The following is an 18852-nucleotide window of genomic DNA, read 5'->3' as shown; positions in this document are numbered from 1 at the left end:
TAGTGCAGACGACACCCTTGCCCTCGGAATTTGCGTACTTCTCGAGCAAAAGCGATCACCACATCAAGATAATTAACTAATTACAATTCAGAAGAGGAATGTGGAGTCAACGAAGAGACCAGAGGGCTGATTAAGTAGAGGCAGGGACAATGAAGGTCAAAGGAGCAGAGTAGGATAATTGAATTTTTTAATTTAATTAACATTAAAACTGAAATTGATTTTGGGTGTGGCTTCATGACTGGATAAAAAGTGGGAGGGAATCCTACTTTACATTAATTCGTCTCGCCTTCTCCGCCTCGTTGGAGCCCTCCTCCCGAGTCATGTTGAAGGCCATCAAGGACTAAGGGCTCTCGCCATGGATCCTGGTCTCATGCCTAAAATCCACACAATATCCTCACTGGATTGCTGGTCTCTCGGGTGAGACAACTTGCGAGCTTGCGCGTTGCGAAATCAGAAAGAACGAAAGAATCCCGAAGGAGATCACACCACTTCAGTCTGTGCAAACGTCGTAGGGGACGAAGAAGACGAAGAGGAAGAAGACGAGGAAGCAGACGACGAAATACTGGGAAGAAAGAAATGCGGGAGGAGTATATAAAATTGGGGAATCAACCAAAAAGGAAAAGCTAAGACCCTGCATCAAGAGAGGGGAGAGAAGGAAAGATGAAGAAGAAGAGGAGGAGGAAGCAAAAGAAGAAGACCTACACAGTGTCTCGCACTCTGGCATCACCCCATCTCTCATACCCCCCCCCCCCTCCCCCCCCTGTTGTGGATTCCTCACTGCTCACACCAGCCGCATGTAAGGTTTCACCGTGGAATTCATCGTAAACTCACAATTTACGAGCTACATGCGGAGGCAATGCATGTGTAGGAGGAAATGATCGCTCGTTTGTGATGCAATGGTAATGGTAGAGGTAGAGGTCGGAGAGGGGAGAGGATCCCCCTCCGGAATGTGATTAGGTTCTAGGCTGGGGTGCCGAGGAGGAAGCAGAGAGAGATACAGTGAGGGTTTGGATGTTGTGATGACGAAGCAAGCGAGGGGTGCTGGGATGGTGTGATGCTTGCTGGAGTATGATGGTTGACGGGCATGGTGGGTTGGGTTTGAAAGTGGCATAGGAGGGATGCATTTCAATTGCTTGAGATGATTGCCTGAGGGAAGCCGCAGAGGAGTGTGCGTTTGAGTCTAGTCGATTTGGACGTTTTCTGTGGTTTGGCCCGCGCTTCTGTAGCATTTTGGCGGTTGGAAGAGAGTTCGTGTTGAGTGGCATTGGCCGTGTTTGTAGATGGGCTGTGGTAGCACGAGTATGAGCTCCTTCGAATAAGTCTTCGGAGGGTTGCCTGCCCATGTTCTCACCACCCCATTCGCATCGCTGCTGTCATGTGAACATATTGAGGACGAGTAGACACGCAGCATAGGAGGAAGAGAGTATGGGTAGTGTAGTAATTGTGTAATCCCAGTGATTGGAGTTACATTGGTAGTTTCTGTCATCGTCTATCGCTAGAATTCTTACTTGCCCGCGGGCCTTATATCCCTGAACGTCATTTTTCAACATTGTCTCATTGATTGTTTCAATTGTCGAATGATGAAGTTGAACGTGTGGTTAGGAGCGTCTTAGGTTTTGGCGTCGGCGCTATCAGCCGAAGCACAAGTTGAATGACTGTGCAGTCGCTTGAAGCCCAGTTTCTATTGCCCATTTTCATACCTTTTCCTTTGGTGGATCTCTTCGCGTCGTTACTCAGACGGTGTTACACATTTGTTGAATTAAGTAGAAAGAACTGGGAAGCAAGATCGTGAGAGAGGTTTATGTTTTACAGGTTCTGTAATTACATTTAGTTTACATTTCCGAATGCGTATATCGCCTGCTAAAGCTGATTATTCCCTAGCTTATCACCTTCGAACTTCACCTCTTTGTATCCATTTTAAGCACATTTCATTTATCCCTTCCCCTGCTTCGAGATGCAGAATTGTTGTCTGCGATTAGCTCTGAATCAAATAGAACCCGGTTTGAAATATATCGGTGATGTACATAGAGTTGATTGTGAGGGAAATATGAAGAAGTTTTCAGTTGTAGCTTAGCTTCGCGGGTTTGTAGTCAGTCTTCCGGATGGCTAGAGACAATGATTTGGGAGTATGTCGTTACTGTGACTGTCGACACCTAATTACATTGTTGACCGTATTCGGGATCAAGAAGTTTGAGCTACTGTAGATCTGTTAGGGCAGATAGTTTTATGGTGAGTTGCGTATGTGGTTGCAATTCATCGTGCCCACGTGAACAAGACGACGACCAAGAAAATGCATAGGTATACAAAGGACGCTTTGTTGGCTTTGGCCAGCCTGCCTAGCTGCCAGTTACGTTTGGATGGCATAGACCCTGTTTTGTTGAGGTATGTTGCTACGACCTTGTCTGAATTTCTTCTGTTTAAACCTACCATGAATGGACTGCGGGGCCTCTAGTGGAGACTTAGGACAAAGAGTTTAGTAGTGTGTCGAAAGATTTTAAACTTTAATTCTTTTCCTCTATCCAGCAAAGGGGAAGCCGAGTGAGAACGCCGGAAGATGTGACTGAGTGTCTTGTAATTCAATTCCCGTGCTTGAATCATAAAATACCTTGTCATTGATAGTTTAGTTTGGAAGGTTTGAATTCCTAGTGTGTAGTAAGTTTTGATCACCTGGGTGTCAAAAACCTTGTCATGGCCAATGTTGACTTTGTTTCTGCAGTATTTTGAAGTGAATTTACTGAGGTAAATGTAAAGAGCGAAAAGAGAAATGTTGTCTCGTTTTGTATGCATTATGGTTTTTATCCTCATCGCATCATTCTTTAAGAGTTTCATGTCTCCATCGATCTAATGATGCGTGCTCACAATGACAGAGATTCTGTCAATTCTGATGTGGAGGGGAATATTGCAATTCCAGCGGTGCCGTCTGGCCGAGGTTCCGCGCGCAAGGATGTGTAAGACTTCTGATCCAAGGTTACTTTGACTTTGGAATCCATGTCTGAAGGGCTATTGGACTTGTTGACATAATATTGCAATGAGAGATGGCATGCTTCGTGAAAGGAACGATTTCAACAATTCATTTAACAATCATGTGGCATTTCTCATTTTGCATCTGGTTTACAGGTAAGTTCACGTAAGTTGTATATAAGTCTAAGTATATAAGTTCTCAAGTGTACCATGGATTTAGTGTTCTGAAGAATTCTGATCGGATTCAGCGAGTTAATTTTCTGGATGAAGAAGTAACTTTACATCTGATTCCGAACATTATATGGTGTGGTTTGGAAGTGACTTTGCTTACAGTAAATCGCCAGTGAATGACCTTCCGGAATGGAGAAGACCTAATGGCGGAGGCGCTATTATACAGTCTGGTGCTCGGCGCAAACCGTATGAAGAAGAACCGTTGGGCAATGCCTTTTCAACCAGTTACCCACCTCGACCTTCTGGTCCTTGGGTTGAACAGACTGGTCCTTCGAGGCCACCACATGATCGACCTGGTCCCAACGGGGCGTCAGTACCTCCAGGTAAATGGGATGGTAATGGAGACAGAGATCGTGAACGAGGGCGCCTTCCACAAGTCTGGGATGCCAAAGAACGAGGTCAGTATGCTTGTTTCCTTGGTTAATCTTGTGACGCTAATGTGCGTGTATTCTAATCGCGTTCTCTATTCTGGAAACCTATTTCTTTGTGCTCGTCTTGTATGTGTAATAGAGAAGAATTTGATTTTGGGTACTTGATTACTCACTTCGATTCTACAGTAATTTGCTAAAATATTGATTCTTATTTTTACTTCTAGCGCCTCAAGCATAGCATATGATCTGGTGCCTAATATTTATTCTGGTTTAGGTTCATCGGGTAAAGGAGATGCAGAGCAACGCCCCTGGATTGAGCGCGATGGACTATTGGGGAGTGGAATTCGACCACCTCCTCAAGCTCATGCTCGCATTAGCCGGTCAACTGGCAATTACCAGCCTTCCCGTTCTCCAATCAAAACTGGTGGCGGAGCTGTAAACGCCTCCACTGTACTCTTTACTTCCGATTTTAGGTGTCAAAGCTTGTAAAGTGTGTGTTTTCATGAGCTACATTTCTTAGAACTTCTCTCAAATTATATAGAGCAACAAACAAATGTCGTTTAGCTGGTTTGTTGATTCTTGTGAATTAAAGCACATTTAAGGCATCATTTTATTCTGATCTACTGTAAATATTTTGTAGTGAAAGTTACAATATTATTCGACGACATAATGGTTACCAGAGTTCTGACGGGCTTTGTGCATTGACGGATTATAAATTGTAGACTCCCATATTTGGACGGCGGGAAGATACGGACATTGTGAATGACGAAACATTTGGGCTTTCCGAAATTTATACGGATGATAGATCTGATCAGGAGCGTAAGCGTCGAGGTTAGTACAAAGGATTGTCGAAAATCTTGGTTTCGTGCAATTTTACTAAGTCTGTAATTGTGTGATAACGCAGGCTATTATGCACTTCATTATTTAATGTTATAATGTTCTTAAACTGGTCATTCTAGCATGAGTATCTCTTCTCTGCATCTGACTATTTTCTGGGGCTAAACTTGTCTCTGAGGTTATTGCTGGATAGCTCCATTTATTGAGTTTCTCCTTCTCAAATCATCTGTTAAACAACTGACAGTTGTGAAGATTCCTCTTAGCCGTGTACGTGACGTGTAGTCTTAGTGAAGAAGCGTGAGATAAGTTAAATCGGCATGCTTCTTGGGGTCAATAATTAAGGTGTGCTAAATAATATATTCCTTCATAATTGACCTAAATTACTGTGCGAACGCGGTTTGCAGAGTCCTTTGAATTGATGCGTAAAGAGCAGCATAGAAAGGTACAGGAACAAAAACAGCCTGCGAAAACATCAGAGAATTCGACTGTGAATCGCAAGCATGACGAAAATAGCCTTTGGGACAATGTCTCCTGTCAATCTCCTCCCCTCTCACCCACAGGCAAGGTTGCCGTAACGCCTCCGATTCCAACTCCCCCTCGCCCTGCTGTGCCACCTGGTTTTTTAAAAGTGGCCCTGCAGCGGTTTAGTTCAAATCAAGTACTCCCACAACAGGTACAAACTTGCGTAATCCAATAAACGTCTTAATTCACTGTAAGATCCTGCTGAAAGAAAGCACTTAATTATTTTAAAATTTAGGTCTAAACGGAGTTAAAGAGGCGATCCTGGATAAATTCTACGTTTATGATCATGGTTGGGCTCTGATATGTTTGCTGTGCATCCCTGAGGTTTGCAATTCAATAGTCGTTGAATTTGTTGTGTAGGATGATGATGCTCAAGGAGCTCATAACCACCCGTCAAAGGAGAATTTGGTCAAAGACCATCCCTTGTTGAATTCTAATGAGGCGGATGATTCTTCCTCACTTCATTCTGGTAGTAGTGTAGGTGACGTTACGGAAGTCAAATGTGCAACTCCTATTGCCAAGGAGATGATTATTGAGTTGGATGTTATCGAAACGAAAACCGTAGTTACTGAAGTCAAAGAGGACTGTGCTGCGAATTGTTCTCTTCCCTCTGGAGGAAGCTTGAGTGGGAAGAATGCACCGGGCATGTGGAATTTTAATGTGGAAGGTCAGGATGGAGACGCAATCAGTGATACTCTGTCTACGGGAGATAAAAGCAGTATTCGGAAAGAGTCATTGCTTGACAAGCTCTTTGGAAATACCATACCAACAGTTATTGATGATGTTCTTCCCACTCATCTGTCAAGAGATGAGGTATTCCATCTTTTCCGACGCTCCTTCTGATGTTCACCAGACGTTCTCTGTAGTTGTGTAACAATGTGAATCATGTGGTAGGTTTTCACTTCTGACATCTGGTTTATAATGCTATTGTCAAGGAGTTGTCAGTTTCTGTGTTTGGATCCTGATGCGTTCAATGTAAAATGACAGCCTCATATGGCAGCTCCAGAAGAGGACAATTTTCCAGGAAGTGTCACAAAATCATCTAAATTCGCTCACTGGTTTCATGCAGAAGGTATGGGTGAATTGTGATTGAGCTCAAAAGTGGCGAGTGGGTTGCTGGCAATTATTGCTTTAAAAAGTAACTTATTGTGTTAAATAGTATAGTTGTTACTCATTAGGCTTGTACATTTGGATCGTACGTGGAATTAGTTTGGGATCATTTCTCACAAAGGGCCAACTGGATATTGCAGAAGCTAAGCTCACAGCAAGCCAGACGAACAGCTCAAAAAATCTCATGTCTATTTTTGGAAGTAGGGAGAAACCTAATAACAATGTCTTTTTGAAGAAAGATTTTGAGCATTCTGGCGTGTTTGCTCCCATTATCAAGCCTGGATTCAATGTAGGACTTCCTATGCCTGTCGGTTCCTCCGTAGAGGATATTGAAAAAGTTTTTGCAGCCATGGGAGAAGTTCCTACTACAAGCAACCTTGCTAAATACAAGAATGATTCTACAGGGAAGTCGATTACACCTAACAAACAGCCTCCAGCCGCACCTCCGGTGTTCATGACTTGTGAAGACATTGAGCAGGCATTGCTGGCTGAAGCAGCTGAAGCTGATACTAAGGCTGTAAGCAGCAGAGCTCCTCCTTTGGTTCCAGTAGTTGTGGCTCCTCCTAACGATGCTGAAAATGCTTCGCAACATCTGCTTTCACTTCTTAAGCGACCTCCTATTCTAGAAACCGGGCTGTCTAGTAAAGCCTTAGCTATGGAAGCTGGAAGTCAAAGCCTCAGTAGCGAACTGCCACGGAATAAACCAGAACTCGGCAACAATCGAGCTAATGAAGTGCCTACGCTAGAATCATTGTTTGGCAAAGCATTTATGAACGAGCTTCAATCATTTGGAGGAGCTGCAGGCAGAACCTTTCCAGACGAAGGTTCTGTAGGGCAACAGAGTGAGCTGTTAAATACTTCGTTCCCGCTACAAACTGAAGACCTCAATCACAAACTTAGGCCGAATGGCATTGGTGTCCCTCGAGATTTGCTTGCAAGCTCTGGGCCTCAATGGGGGAACGCTGACGCCATCAAGAATCACAATAACATGTCAATGGATGGTTTGAATGCTGCTATGCCTAGTTTCGGAGAGACTTCTTTTGGACAGACTCATATTGATGCAGTTGTTAAGAATATGAAGCCTCTCCCAGGGTCATCGGCGCAACACTTAGGCGCACCTCTTGAGCAGCGGAACACGCCACGAGCACCACTTGGTAGCGCTAATGCCAGCTTTTCTCATCCTGCACCAAGACCTCAAGCACCGGGTCCAGTATTCAACAGCAACGGATTAAATCCTGGGTTTGATGCATTTCCGCCACAGCAACACATTCAACCTTCTCATGCTTTTCACGGTCCCATTTCGCACCCACCACCTCATTTAATGGGCCAACTTCAGATTCTTCAGCGTCCCCAATTGCACCATGGAATGATCATGCCAGAGCATGTCATTATGAAAACTCAGCTTCCTGGAGGGACAGTTTCTGCACACATACCGTCTGTTCATCATATCCATGGACAGCATCTGCCTAATCAGGTGCCTCCAAGCGGATTTTCAGGTCGCTTCGAGTCAGAATTTCAGAGAACAAATAACAACAGCCTTGGAAGTAGCGGTGTCAATGCCGTTGGAAATATTGAAAGGTGGTTTGGAAATGATGGTCGTCGATCAGGTCTTTTGGAACCCAGTAGTAAATTTCCACAGGCGCCAGTGGGAGTGCAAGGTGACATGAAGCTCCGGTACTGATAGATACTACCACTTCTTACTGTTATTTCTCAGCGAGGTGTCGGCATCTAAGGTTCCGGAGTGGTCCTCTTCGAGACGTAACTTTCTTGACAAGGTACATACCTCTAGTTTGGGAGTTCTGAAGTCGCCACCTAGCATGTTATTAGCTTCTTTTCCATGTCGTGGACTGAAGCTAGTTTATAAACGTCTCAAGCGTATTTCAAATCCATTGCAAGGTCGCCTTGCATGATCTTAGGCAGGTTTTACTATACCAGTTGGTCTTGGTTTAACTGTGGGCGCATCCCTCTGTATCTTGGTAAGATGTTGACAAGCTGTCTGTGTTCTTGTTAAGTCCATTCTCAGTAAGCTGTAAGTACAAGTATTTAGTTAAGTAGAAGTTCGACACCTACATCAGGTAGGATTGGCCTGTTGTTGAAAAGAAACCTGTACATGGTGTTTACGTATTTCTTCGCTTGTGGAGAAAGAGGCGTCGAATAAAGTGGAGTGGTTACTAAATGTGCTGCTCATTTTCTTTATGATATAATTTCTGATACGAGTCTTTGAGTCAATCATGAATCTCTATTTCTGCTGGAGACAAAGATGTTGAGTCGGCCACAATATTTCGAGTCTAGGTTTATGACCAATAAAAAAAATTAAGCAATTGCCTATATTTGCTCCTACATTTATTCAGCTTCATTATTTCTTTTCGTGTAGCCCAATTGTATTCAGCAAGCCTACCAGGTCTCACGCTGTTAAAAATGTCTGCGGAGAAAAGCTTTGTGGGTGCAGGTGTGATGCTTTGAAATTTACCTGTGCCATATTTTGTCAGCATTTGTTTTGCTTAATGTCACCCAAATATTGTTTGAGGTTTCTGTTCTGGTGGTCGTGGACGACAATGTAGAATCAGATGTGAACAAGTACAAGAATCTGCATGATTATCGAACTTAATCGCGTAAAATTCATTGAAATTCAGTGACATTTATTATCAAAGACGGCGGTGCATTTACTACCTCATGATCTGTCCAGGGGATTCATTCTAGAGCGATAGTCTGATCATTTGAGCACTTTGAACCTGAAAAACTACTCATTCAAACGCATGTGCTCGTTTACAGGCAACGGAGAACGATGAAAGCATACGAGACCCTGCACTGCACATACATGTTACAGGACACAGATGTGATACAATGCTTATGTTTTCAGTGCTAAGTGGTGCTTTTTAGCGGCAATTTTCATTAATAAAATGAAATTCTTTGCAAAACCAACATTTTGATTTGCATTGAACATAGGCAAGATGCATTATGCTATCAGAACTGCAGAATGTAACAAATGATGGTTTTTGCTAATGGGAAGTTTGGGATTACTCTTTCAATAGAGAATAATTAAAAGAAAATATATTCCTAAATTTTTGAATAAATTGGGGTTGTTTCTAAGAACTATATGCTAAAAGTTTAGGCCAAAGTTTTAAAGTCATATTTTAATGAATTCTTGAGAAGTTTGCTTGATTTTTATATTGGATTGATTTGAAGCAATTTTTACAACCTTATTGCTACAAGCACATCCTAAATTGCTATATGCACCTATCATGTCTATTCACATATCTAAGGCCTTTGATTGGTTACTCTAGATTCCTTCTTTTTTTGTCTTGGTGTTGTCTTGGTGTGTGTCTTGGATTTTCTCTCTCTTTTTTGTCTTGTCATTTGTTTCATTTGTCTTATCATCAATTTGTGGAATAATTTTATTTATTTTTATTTTTTATTTTTTATTTTAAAATAAATTATAAATAATATATATTTTATTCATATAATATACTTTACAAATTATTTTTTTACATTTTGAAATAAACTATCAAAAAATACTTTATGAATTATGCACTAAAAATTTATATCAATATAATTCTTAAAACAAGTTATATTAAGCATTATATCTAATAAAAAAATAATTATAAGTTTTGATAATATTATATTAATAATATATATTAATTTCTATTATAAATTATAATCTTTAGTATTATATTAAAAAAATATCATATATATATATATATATATATATATATATATGTTATTTATTAAAGATACTATTTATTGGTGTATTTTGTCCCTATTGTTTGTGAAAATAAAATGTTGTGATATTTGAATCATAGAGCATCTCCAACTTTGGGTTAGGATTTTGGTGCAACTACATTGTTTGCACTAACAATACTTCTAACTATTATGGATATACTATACAAAAATCCAAACAAAAAGTTGAATAAAAGAGTTTCAATGAAAAAGCTAGCAAGAACTTGATTAAACCAGATGAGTACAAAATCAATACCAAGAGAATTTAGCTAGAATCCTAAGAGATGTATTGTTGAGATTGAGGATCCTCTTAGCCTTGACTCCAACATATACTAGTTACTGGGAAGCTTTTTAAGAAGTTCCCTTGTTACTTGAATATGAAACAATCCTAGGAATCTTCTTAGACAACTTCTTTAATTTTCATAGAATTTTTTAGAATTCATTAGAATATTCTAAAAATCTTTTAGAATCTCTTATTATAAAATTTTGAAAAACTTATAGAACCTTTTAGAAGGTCCAACTATGGCTCTACTTTGAGATTCATGATCTAAAGACTTTCTAAATACTATTTAATTTGACATATTGGATCATAAATTAGATACATTAAACTTTAAGGTTGTTGTCAGCAATACTTGCTTTCTTTGTTATATACAACATTTTAGTAGTAGCTTCATAGGGAAGTCATCCTAAAATAGATTTAGATTTTTGAGGATAGTGTTGATGAAACTTCTGTATCTTTTGTAGTGCACTAACTAGATTTTTTGCTAGTTTTGACATATTCTCATTGATATTGTAGCCATGCTAATGAATAAAATATTCCAACTTACTTTTTTATTGTAGAGGATTAAAGATCTTTTCTATCTTATATTTTTTATGATTATCTATTTCAATGCAAGGCAATGATGGTTGTATTTTTCTTGAAATAATTGATTTTGAATTAGCTTCTATAAAAGAAACATGAAAGACAAGATGTACCTTCATGGATGTGGTAGTTCCAACCAATAAGCTATTAGTCCTAGTCAGACTATTCTTTTGAATACAAAATAGTCCTAGTCTTTGGTAGTCGAACTTATTGTAAGGCCAATCGATCTTGATATTTTATCAAAGAAGCCATATTTTATTTCCATCTTAAAAAGCAAGGAATTCTTTTTTAAATTTGTCTAAAGATGTTTTGTAAGAATCTTGAGTTGCTTGTAAATATAGCTTGAAATTTGTTTAGAGTTGTGAAAATTGTTTTGCAAGATCTTGAGCTATTGGATTTTCATCTTTTGATATATATATAACAAATCAAGCTTTAAATAATAATCATAATTGGCATAAACTGGTGTTTATTGAGTTGAAGCATGAAGAGTATTATTATAAGAAAACTTTATTAAAGATGAATACGAGGTCCAATCATCTTATTGATAGTTGATGGTATATTGTAAATAACGCTCTAAAACTTGATTGATTTTTTTTTTGTTTAACCATCGGTTTGAAAGAAGAAGGAACTTTCAAAACTTTTGACATCTATTGGATTTTTAACTTTTAGAAAAAAGTTTGATATTTACATTCAATATCTCAAAAAAGAACTTCCAAAACTTTGATATAAATTGAGATTCTTGATTATAAATTATATCATCAAGTAGGCTATCATATCAATATATATTAGCAAGAAATAGCCTTATTATTTTTTTCACCAATAATTATGTTTTTACATAGAACAAAATAAGCCATATTTATAAGTTGATCCATAATAATGTAGATAGTATGAAATGTAGCTTATAGCAACAAATCAATGATGAAATTCATTGATATTGAAGACCATGGTTTCATCAAAATTGGCAATGGCTATAAAAGTCCATAAGGACAATGTTGAAAATTCTTAGAACTTGAATAGTCATTATACAAGAGGACAAAATCCTTCACAATCTTTCTTGTTTTTTGCCACCAAAAATCTCAAGACATAAGCTCTAAACCTTTGTTAAATCTCAAATGTCTTACAATTGAAAAATCATGATAAGATTGAAAAACACAAAGTTGAATCAGTCTTTTTGGAATATATAAACGATCTTCAAAATACAAAAGATCTTCTACAAAGTTGAACTTATTGTTGTGAGGGCCTTGCTTGATATTACAAACTAATGAGTCCTTAGTTGACATTACATAATTTATTTTAAGAAAACTTGAATCAACAAGTATAACCATAGAAGTAGTACAAAGTTGAAATTATTTTGGCTTCAAGAAAGTGGTATATTATTCATTAAATATTACTTCTTTGGTCTTTGAAATAAGATATGATCTCCTTCATAAAACATTTGATAGTTCTTGCTACTTCCCCAATTCATATGTAATTACAAAATCAAAACGAAATAATGACATATTTCAATGAGTTTGGCGGCAATTGAAAATTCAAGCTAAAATGAAACACTCTAAGTTTTTGTGATTTACATATACAATCATAGGATGTATAGCACCTTCTAGCAAGTGACTCTATTCTTAAAAAGAGTCTATAGATGTAAAAAGCTATTTATTGTAAATCTCATAATTTATCTTTAAAAATCAAAACTTTCTAGAATAAAATACAACTGAATGGACCTTTCTATCTTTTTTTATTTGTGATAGTATAGATCTTAATACAAAGGCAAAACCATCAATTTCCAAATAAAAGGCCTTTGTGAAATGTGGATGCATTAAGATTAGAGCTACAATAAAAACTATCTTTAAATCTTAAAAAGTCTTTTGTGTTTAATGTCTCCATTCCAATTTGCTTTTGGAAGTCAATCGAGTAAAAGGAGCAACAACTTTGGAATAATTTTTGATAAATATCCAATAGAAATTAATAAATTTTAAAAAATATTATATATTCCATATTTTCTTTAGAATTGCCTACTTTATTATAGCTTGAATTTTCTTTGAATCTATCAACAAGTCTTCATTAAATATAATATATCCAAAAAACTCTACTTTTGGTTGATAGAACACATACTTTTTCAATTTGATACATAATCTAGTATTTCATAACTTTTGCAAGACTAATCTCATATATTCTTTATGTTCTTTAGGAATTTTGGAATAGATTAAGATAACATCAAGATAATTGACAACAAACTTATCTAAGAGTTTTCAAAAAATATTATTCATTAAATACTAGAATATAATGAAGTATTTGTCAATCCAAAAGATATGAAATTATTTTCAAAATGTCCATACCTTATTCAAAATGATGTCTTCCATTCATCTCCTTTTTTAATCTACACCAAATTGTATGGTCCATGAAAATCTATTTTAGTATAAATCTAGGTTTGATCGAATTGTTCCAAAATCCCTAATATTAATGGTAATAGATAATGATTCTTCATTGTTATTTTGTTGAGGTCATCATAATTAACTATCAAGGACATAAACCTTAAAGAATTAGAATATGAATACATTCTTGTACCACTTGAAAAGACTAAAATATCATTCAATAACAAGTAGGAATGAATAAATATATATTCTTTTACTATTCTAAAGCCAACCAAAGAAAAGGTATATAATAGATGATCTAAATTGAAGATGTTACAATATGATTTTTTTTTTATTATTATTTACATATGTACAAAACAATCATTGAAGCATCTATGGTAGAAAATACAATTTAGTAAATAATGTTGTTTTAATTATTGAAATAGCTCAACAAACCAAAGATAAATTCAAAAAAGAAGAATTTTAAATTATGATGTAGTATGGCGGATATTTTTTAATTTGATCCAAAAGTATGTTATTGGATTGATGTATAAATTTGATGACACATACAACTAAGATAAATAGAAAGTTAATAATTATATATAAAAATATTAAAACTCAAGTAAAACCAAGTAAATAAATATAACAAATTCTAATTTCTATTTTGATAAAAGATAATCTGTTGAAACCTAAAAGACTTGAAGAAGCAATATTAATTTAGCTAATCTATAATAAAGAGTATTTATTGGTGTTTAGAGAGCTCAAACTAGTTCTAATATTTTAATTTGCTACACTTTAAGTGTACTCCAAAAAAACCAAAAAAAAAAAAAAATGTATGATTTTTTATACACCTAAAATTTGTATAAACTTTAATTAAACTATATCAATGTCATAGAACATGTACAAATATTAGGTGGAATCTAAGAATTCTACAAAATAGATTTGTAATTCACAATAAAGAAGATATATAATAAAAAATGATAGAGTTATGAAACTATTGTACATAATATATTCTTAAGTTTTTAGTTTGTTTTAAATTTATATTTTTAGAATCTAAAATAATATGTATGTATTACTTATTAACCAAAAATTATTATTTTTTGTATAAAAATTATATAAATAATAATAATAATAATAATAATAATAATAATAATAATAATAATAATAACATCAACAACAACAAGAATATAAGTGCCTTGTAATTATATTATAAAACTTGGAATTTAAAAATAATATTTTTAAATTAAAATTTAATTTTTTAAAGTATTTTTAATAGATTATTAATTATTATTACTAAATTAGAACCTTCTTATATCTATTTAAAGCTTTAAGCTTAATCTTGTGGCATATTTTATAATAATTTGTATAAAAACATATATGTATTATTTGACCTTGCCAAATAGTTGTAATAGCATATATTGTTTGAATATTTATTTTTAAAAATTCAAAAAATATATATTTTCTAAATGTTGAAAATATTTACAAATTTTTAAATTATTTTTTAAGATGAAACTTTAGAAACTTTTCAGAAATAACTTTAAAAGACATGCTAATGTTTGTATGTATATGTCTATGTGTAAGTTTATGTATATATATATATATATATATATATATATATATATAGATCATAATTGAAGTAACTAAAACTTTATTCAAAAGAAATAATAAAAATTATTTAATAAATTTAAAAAATAAAAATAAAAATAAAATTGTATAATTATTTTATAAAATGTATGTAATAATACATTAAACCAACCTTCATTTTAGTTATTCAAAAATATTGGCTTTAATTTTTATATAGAGTTCTAAATAAAAACTATAATAGCTGATGTCAACAACATTACATCTTTTTAAAGTCATTATAAAGTTTATTCTTTGTTTCAACAAGAACCACTAATACCTCATAGATATAATAGAAAATTTTGATGTTCCACCTCACTATCAAAAAAACATCAATAATGATAAAAATAAATAAATAAATAAATAAATAAATAAAATTCTATTATAATGCTAAGCATTAGTTTGAAGTATGGTATTATTGAATTCACTTTCTTGCACAAACTCCAATAAATACTCCATAATCAATGGAAGCACTCCAAAAAACTTCTCCTTTATTCCAATTGTATTGCCTCTCCTTTAATTTTCACCGACGCAAAGCAAGAAGCCTGCGGAACTTCCTAATGCAATTGTACCATGACCAGATTAGCAAATAAACGATTTCTAACACTAATAATAAATAAATAAATAAAAAACGGATGAAAGCGGATGAATTACATCCATAACCGGTGATGGGGGCAACAGAGTGCCACGCCAACCGCTCCTCGCGGTGGAACCCAAAGCCGTGGAATAAGTCCCTGCTTTCGGGAGAGAACGGTTGGAGGCAAAAGCGCAGGTACCTTCGTTCCTGCCATACCCTAAATTTACCCGCCAACAAGCTTCGTCCGCATTTTGGGACTCTTAGCCTCTGGCGTTTTTGCTGACCAATTGGGTCACTGCACGAATTTGCCGACCATTGGAGAATTCTTGTCAGTTTTGAGGGTTTGCATCTCGAAATCAAAACCATGACGAATTGTGAGTGCCTGGGAGTTTTCGTAGAGCCGCTTGTGGATCACTATGATGTAGCTATCGGTTGAAAGCGCTCACTGGCCTTGGTAATTGTAGATATATGGAAGTGGAACCATTTGGAGCTGGTTGGGTTATTGTCAGGAAATTGTCGGACTAGGGGGGTCGTGAACTTCTTGCCGTGGTTGTCTTCATTTTGGGTATTTTGGCATGCAACACTTGTTTCCAAGTTGGGGATTGCGTGTGAGGTGAGAGGCTGGGGTTGAATACTGTGGAAAGGAAGGTTTCTGAGGGAAAAATAGTTTTCATTGATCCTGTTTTATTGATTGGTCCTTCCATTGCATTTTTTCTTAAGCGTGTCCATTATATTGTGCACGGATGCGAACCAATAAGTGTTAGCTGGTGAGAACCATCTTGTTTGAACTTGTACACATGGAACTTTCTTTTTTCTGAAAGCTAGGTTGGTCCAGTTGGGATACCCAACACGTAGATTTCTTGGCACGAGAGTTATGCTTTTATGGTATCTTGTCATCCTTGAAACAAACCAGGAAATCATACACAAGATGTTCGTGACCTTGACTCTTGTACATGGTGAATGAGTGCTTCTGGAAGCTCTTATCCTCTGATACCCACTCGAGAACGATTCAATCTGAACAAACCTGGTTTAAATTCAGGACGTTCTACTTTCTTCGCTTGGATTTGGAAGTGGAATTTTATGTTCGCTTGAATACCCCTAACCGTCTGGAGCATTAATATCGGAGAGTTCAACGGTTGCCAGATATTCGGCATCCACACACTACTATGCGCTGAACAAATGAGGATCTTTTGCAGGCCACATTTGACGTGTATAGAGGACTCACTTTTGTTGAGAAACAGGTTGGTTCTAAGTTCTGTACCCGGTTTATAGAGTAATTGGAACGGACCCGAAATTCAGAGATCCTCGAATTCTGTGTAGCGCCCTCAAGCTCGCCCTCCATGATGAATGGCCAGCATCAGACCCATGGATAACCTGCTTTTGATCACCTCCCGTTCCTTGATGATTTGCTTAGCTTCTCTTAGCTACGTTCGGCGAAGCTTCTGGTATGCCACATCATTGTGGAATGTCATGGGGGTATAGTGCCGAATAGGAAGCAAATGATTCCAATCAATGTGCATTTGCTTGGCCCGAGGATGTGAACGTCGACAGGAATATAAGGAAGTTCCTCTCGTTAAGTCAATTGATTGTGTCATTATTGCTCAATTAGTTTTCGCATTACTTTTGATTGTTGCATGACCTTGGTCTTCTCTGCGGGTATTGAAACTATAGGTTAATAACCTCAAGATTTGTAAGAGTCTATTTTAGCCCTTTTCTTTTGTTATAGCACTAAATTTAACTTGAAAGAATTCTCAGTAGATTAAACTTTAAAGGTGAAGCAGTCAATATTGTCAAATTATTCAACCTAGACGCAAGAATCGGATAGCATCTTGTGGGGAGCTTCAATAATTTCAACTTAGCTATTTGACGACATATATGGAAATATATCCGGTCAAATAAGGCGCGTGCAAAGCATTGAGAGCTCAGTAAGCTAGCATGTTGGACTTGAGGCGGTCCATGAAGCTGGCGAGGTGAACATAAATTTGTGCAAGATGTAATGGTCGCCGCGTTTGAACATTGTTAGTTGGCTCTGAATTTGAACAGTGTCTGGATCGTAGATGGTCAGTCTCAGTAGTCGTGAGGTTTCCTTCCCACAAGTTACTTTGGGGTTGCATCCAGCAGCACCTAATCTGATGACTTCATCTTCAATTTCTTAAACCAAGTCATCAGGACAAGAAACTGATGTGTTCATGATTGTTCGTCTTCTGATTGTTATGTGATTCTTTCATCCGAAATTTTTCAGCTCTGAACTCTGGCTTATAAATGGTGCTTTGGAGTTCACAGGTCGTTAACTGCTGACGCTGACCTCCGAATTTCTTCCTTTTTGTAGGCGCCATCTGTGATCCTGCTTGAAGGGGAGGATATCATCTATGAGTTGTACTGTTTGACTTCACTTAGAGTACCAGTGGAGCATGTCCTGCACAACCCACAAAATCGTGTTGATCTAGATTATGATGTAGATTCTTCATCTGGAATTGAATTTCGATTTAAGAAGAAGGGTCTACATCATAAACTGGATGATTACGATTGTTGGATAACAGCAGCACCTACGCTTTCTAAATTTTGCAGTAGGTTCTACAAGATTATCAGTATCTCCCACTGTGATAGTTTACACTTGCTAATTGCAACGTTTGACTATCTTTAGACTCATCTTGTTACAGTTTATGATGTACTATTCTTTTTTGTTCTGTGGGCTTGCTTAGTGTCACAAACCTTCGACTTAACTTGTGGTTTCTGCTTGATGGCGACCTCGCTGTGAAACCATTCAGTTATGGTAGCAGCTGAATGGTGTGTGCTGGTCGAATGAGTTCCTATGAACTTAACACCAAGTTGTTTAGGCGGGTATCGTTTCGAGATCGTGTATTTTTACACAACTAATATTGCTATGTGAAAAAACTTGGATCAACTTGGAATGGTTCTTCGATCTCCACAGATAGCTCATACTGAGATTGTTTGCTAGCCTCCATGACTGAGTTTCGTCGGAAATCGTTGTGCTTTGGAAAACACAACAGAGACAGTAAATCACAAGGTATTGGAACACTTGGTGCGTAGATTATTGCAGCTGCTGACATTCCTCCATAGACAACAGAGCTTTTCGTGTGCTGCTTCAAGAGAGTGCTCTTGGTAGGGGAAACTCAAAGTATGAGCTACGCTTGGACAAAGTCTCAGCTATCAAACTGTAGCAACAAGGAGAGAGAGCCGTGTGCGTTTGTTCTCAAGGAATCAGTGATACGAAGCTTCTGATCAATAGTCATATGTCAAATGTTGTTTGTATCGCCCTTAAATCAGTAGCATCTTCTCATGAACAGTTGAAGAACACCCACTTGGGATGATCCTTAGAAACAAGCAATCGAGCTCCACAAAAGCCCTTGATTGTAGTAACAAAATTACACTAGGACTCGTTACGCGGCACTGAAATTTGCAACTAAACTTTTTTGAACTATCAGCTAAAGCTGCTTCTTCAAAATCTATTTTACATAAAACATATCACTTGGGCAGCTTCTCCATTGAAAGATTGCTGAGGAGGTTTCAATAGACTTCGAACTTTTTAGATCGAAACTTTGTGGATGGAGTTTGGGAGTTTTGTTGAAAAGAAACAAGATGCATATAATTTACATCAATAGTTTTCTTTTATTAACGACTTCTATAAGAAAATGCTTTTTTGAGTTAACTTTCTATCACATTTGCTAGACATCAAAA

General features: G+C 36.7%; 1 protein-coding gene and 1 long non-coding RNA gene across 7 annotated transcripts; both read left to right on the top strand.

Moving 5' to 3' along the window:
• The first annotated feature begins 751 nt into the window (after positions 1 to 751).
• Positions 752 to 8236, top strand: LOC112295098 (uncharacterized). Of its 4 annotated transcripts, none has more exons than XM_024546281.3 (9): positions 752 to 2382; positions 2868 to 2948; positions 3280 to 3590; positions 3838 to 3998; positions 4286 to 4394; positions 4805 to 5073; positions 5283 to 5735; positions 5910 to 5994; positions 6173 to 8236. In XM_024546281.3, exons 1-9 carry the CDS (start codon positions 2291 to 2293, stop codon positions 7711 to 7713), a joined length of 3102 nt encoding a protein of 1033 aa, XP_024402049.1. In that variant the 5' UTR covers positions 752 to 2290; the 3' UTR covers positions 7714 to 8236. The 4 variants fall into 4 exon arrangements, with proteins under 4 accessions (XP_024402049.1, XP_024402047.1, XP_090100276.1 ...); XM_024546279.3 differs by having other exon boundaries at positions 754 to 2382; positions 3838 to 4013; XM_090244150.1 differs by having other exon boundaries at positions 888 to 2382; positions 3295 to 3590.
• A 7122-nt stretch (positions 8237 to 15358) lies between these two features.
• LOC112295020 (uncharacterized) lies at positions 15359 to 18058 on the top strand. 3 transcript variants are annotated; one of them, XR_002973514.3, is made up of 2 exons: positions 15359 to 16394; positions 17483 to 18058. It is a non-coding gene; the product is annotated as an uncharacterized LOC112295020 (long non-coding RNA). The 3 variants fall into 3 exon arrangements; XR_016498282.1 differs by having other exon boundaries at positions 15359 to 17123; XR_012219509.2 differs by having other exon boundaries at positions 15359 to 17146.
• The last annotated feature ends 794 nt before the right edge of the window (positions 18059 to 18852 follow it).

Source organism: Physcomitrium patens, chromosome 18 (assembly GCF_059467195.1).
Source record: "Physcomitrium patens ecotype Gransden chromosome 18, ASM5946719v1, whole genome shotgun sequence".
NCBI classification, from domain to species: domain Eukaryota; kingdom Viridiplantae; phylum Streptophyta; class Bryopsida; order Funariales; family Funariaceae; genus Physcomitrium; species Physcomitrium patens.
This window is presented reverse-complemented; position numbering and strand designations above follow the sequence as displayed.

Excerpts from the sequence above, each read along its gene's own strand:
- LOC112295098 (XM_024546279.3), top strand. The coding sequence starts at position 2,291 with ATGCATAGGTATACAAAGGACGCTTTGTTGGCTTTGGCCAGCCTGCCT. Across the intron at positions 2,949-3,279 it reads GGTTCCGCGCGCAAGGATGT|TGACTTTGCTTACAGTAAAT; the intron begins GTAAGACTTCTG and ends GTGGTTTGGAAG. Across the intron at positions 4,395-4,804 it reads TCAGGAGCGTAAGCGTCGAG|AGTCCTTTGAATTGATGCGT; the intron begins GTTAGTACAAAG and ends CGCGGTTTGCAG.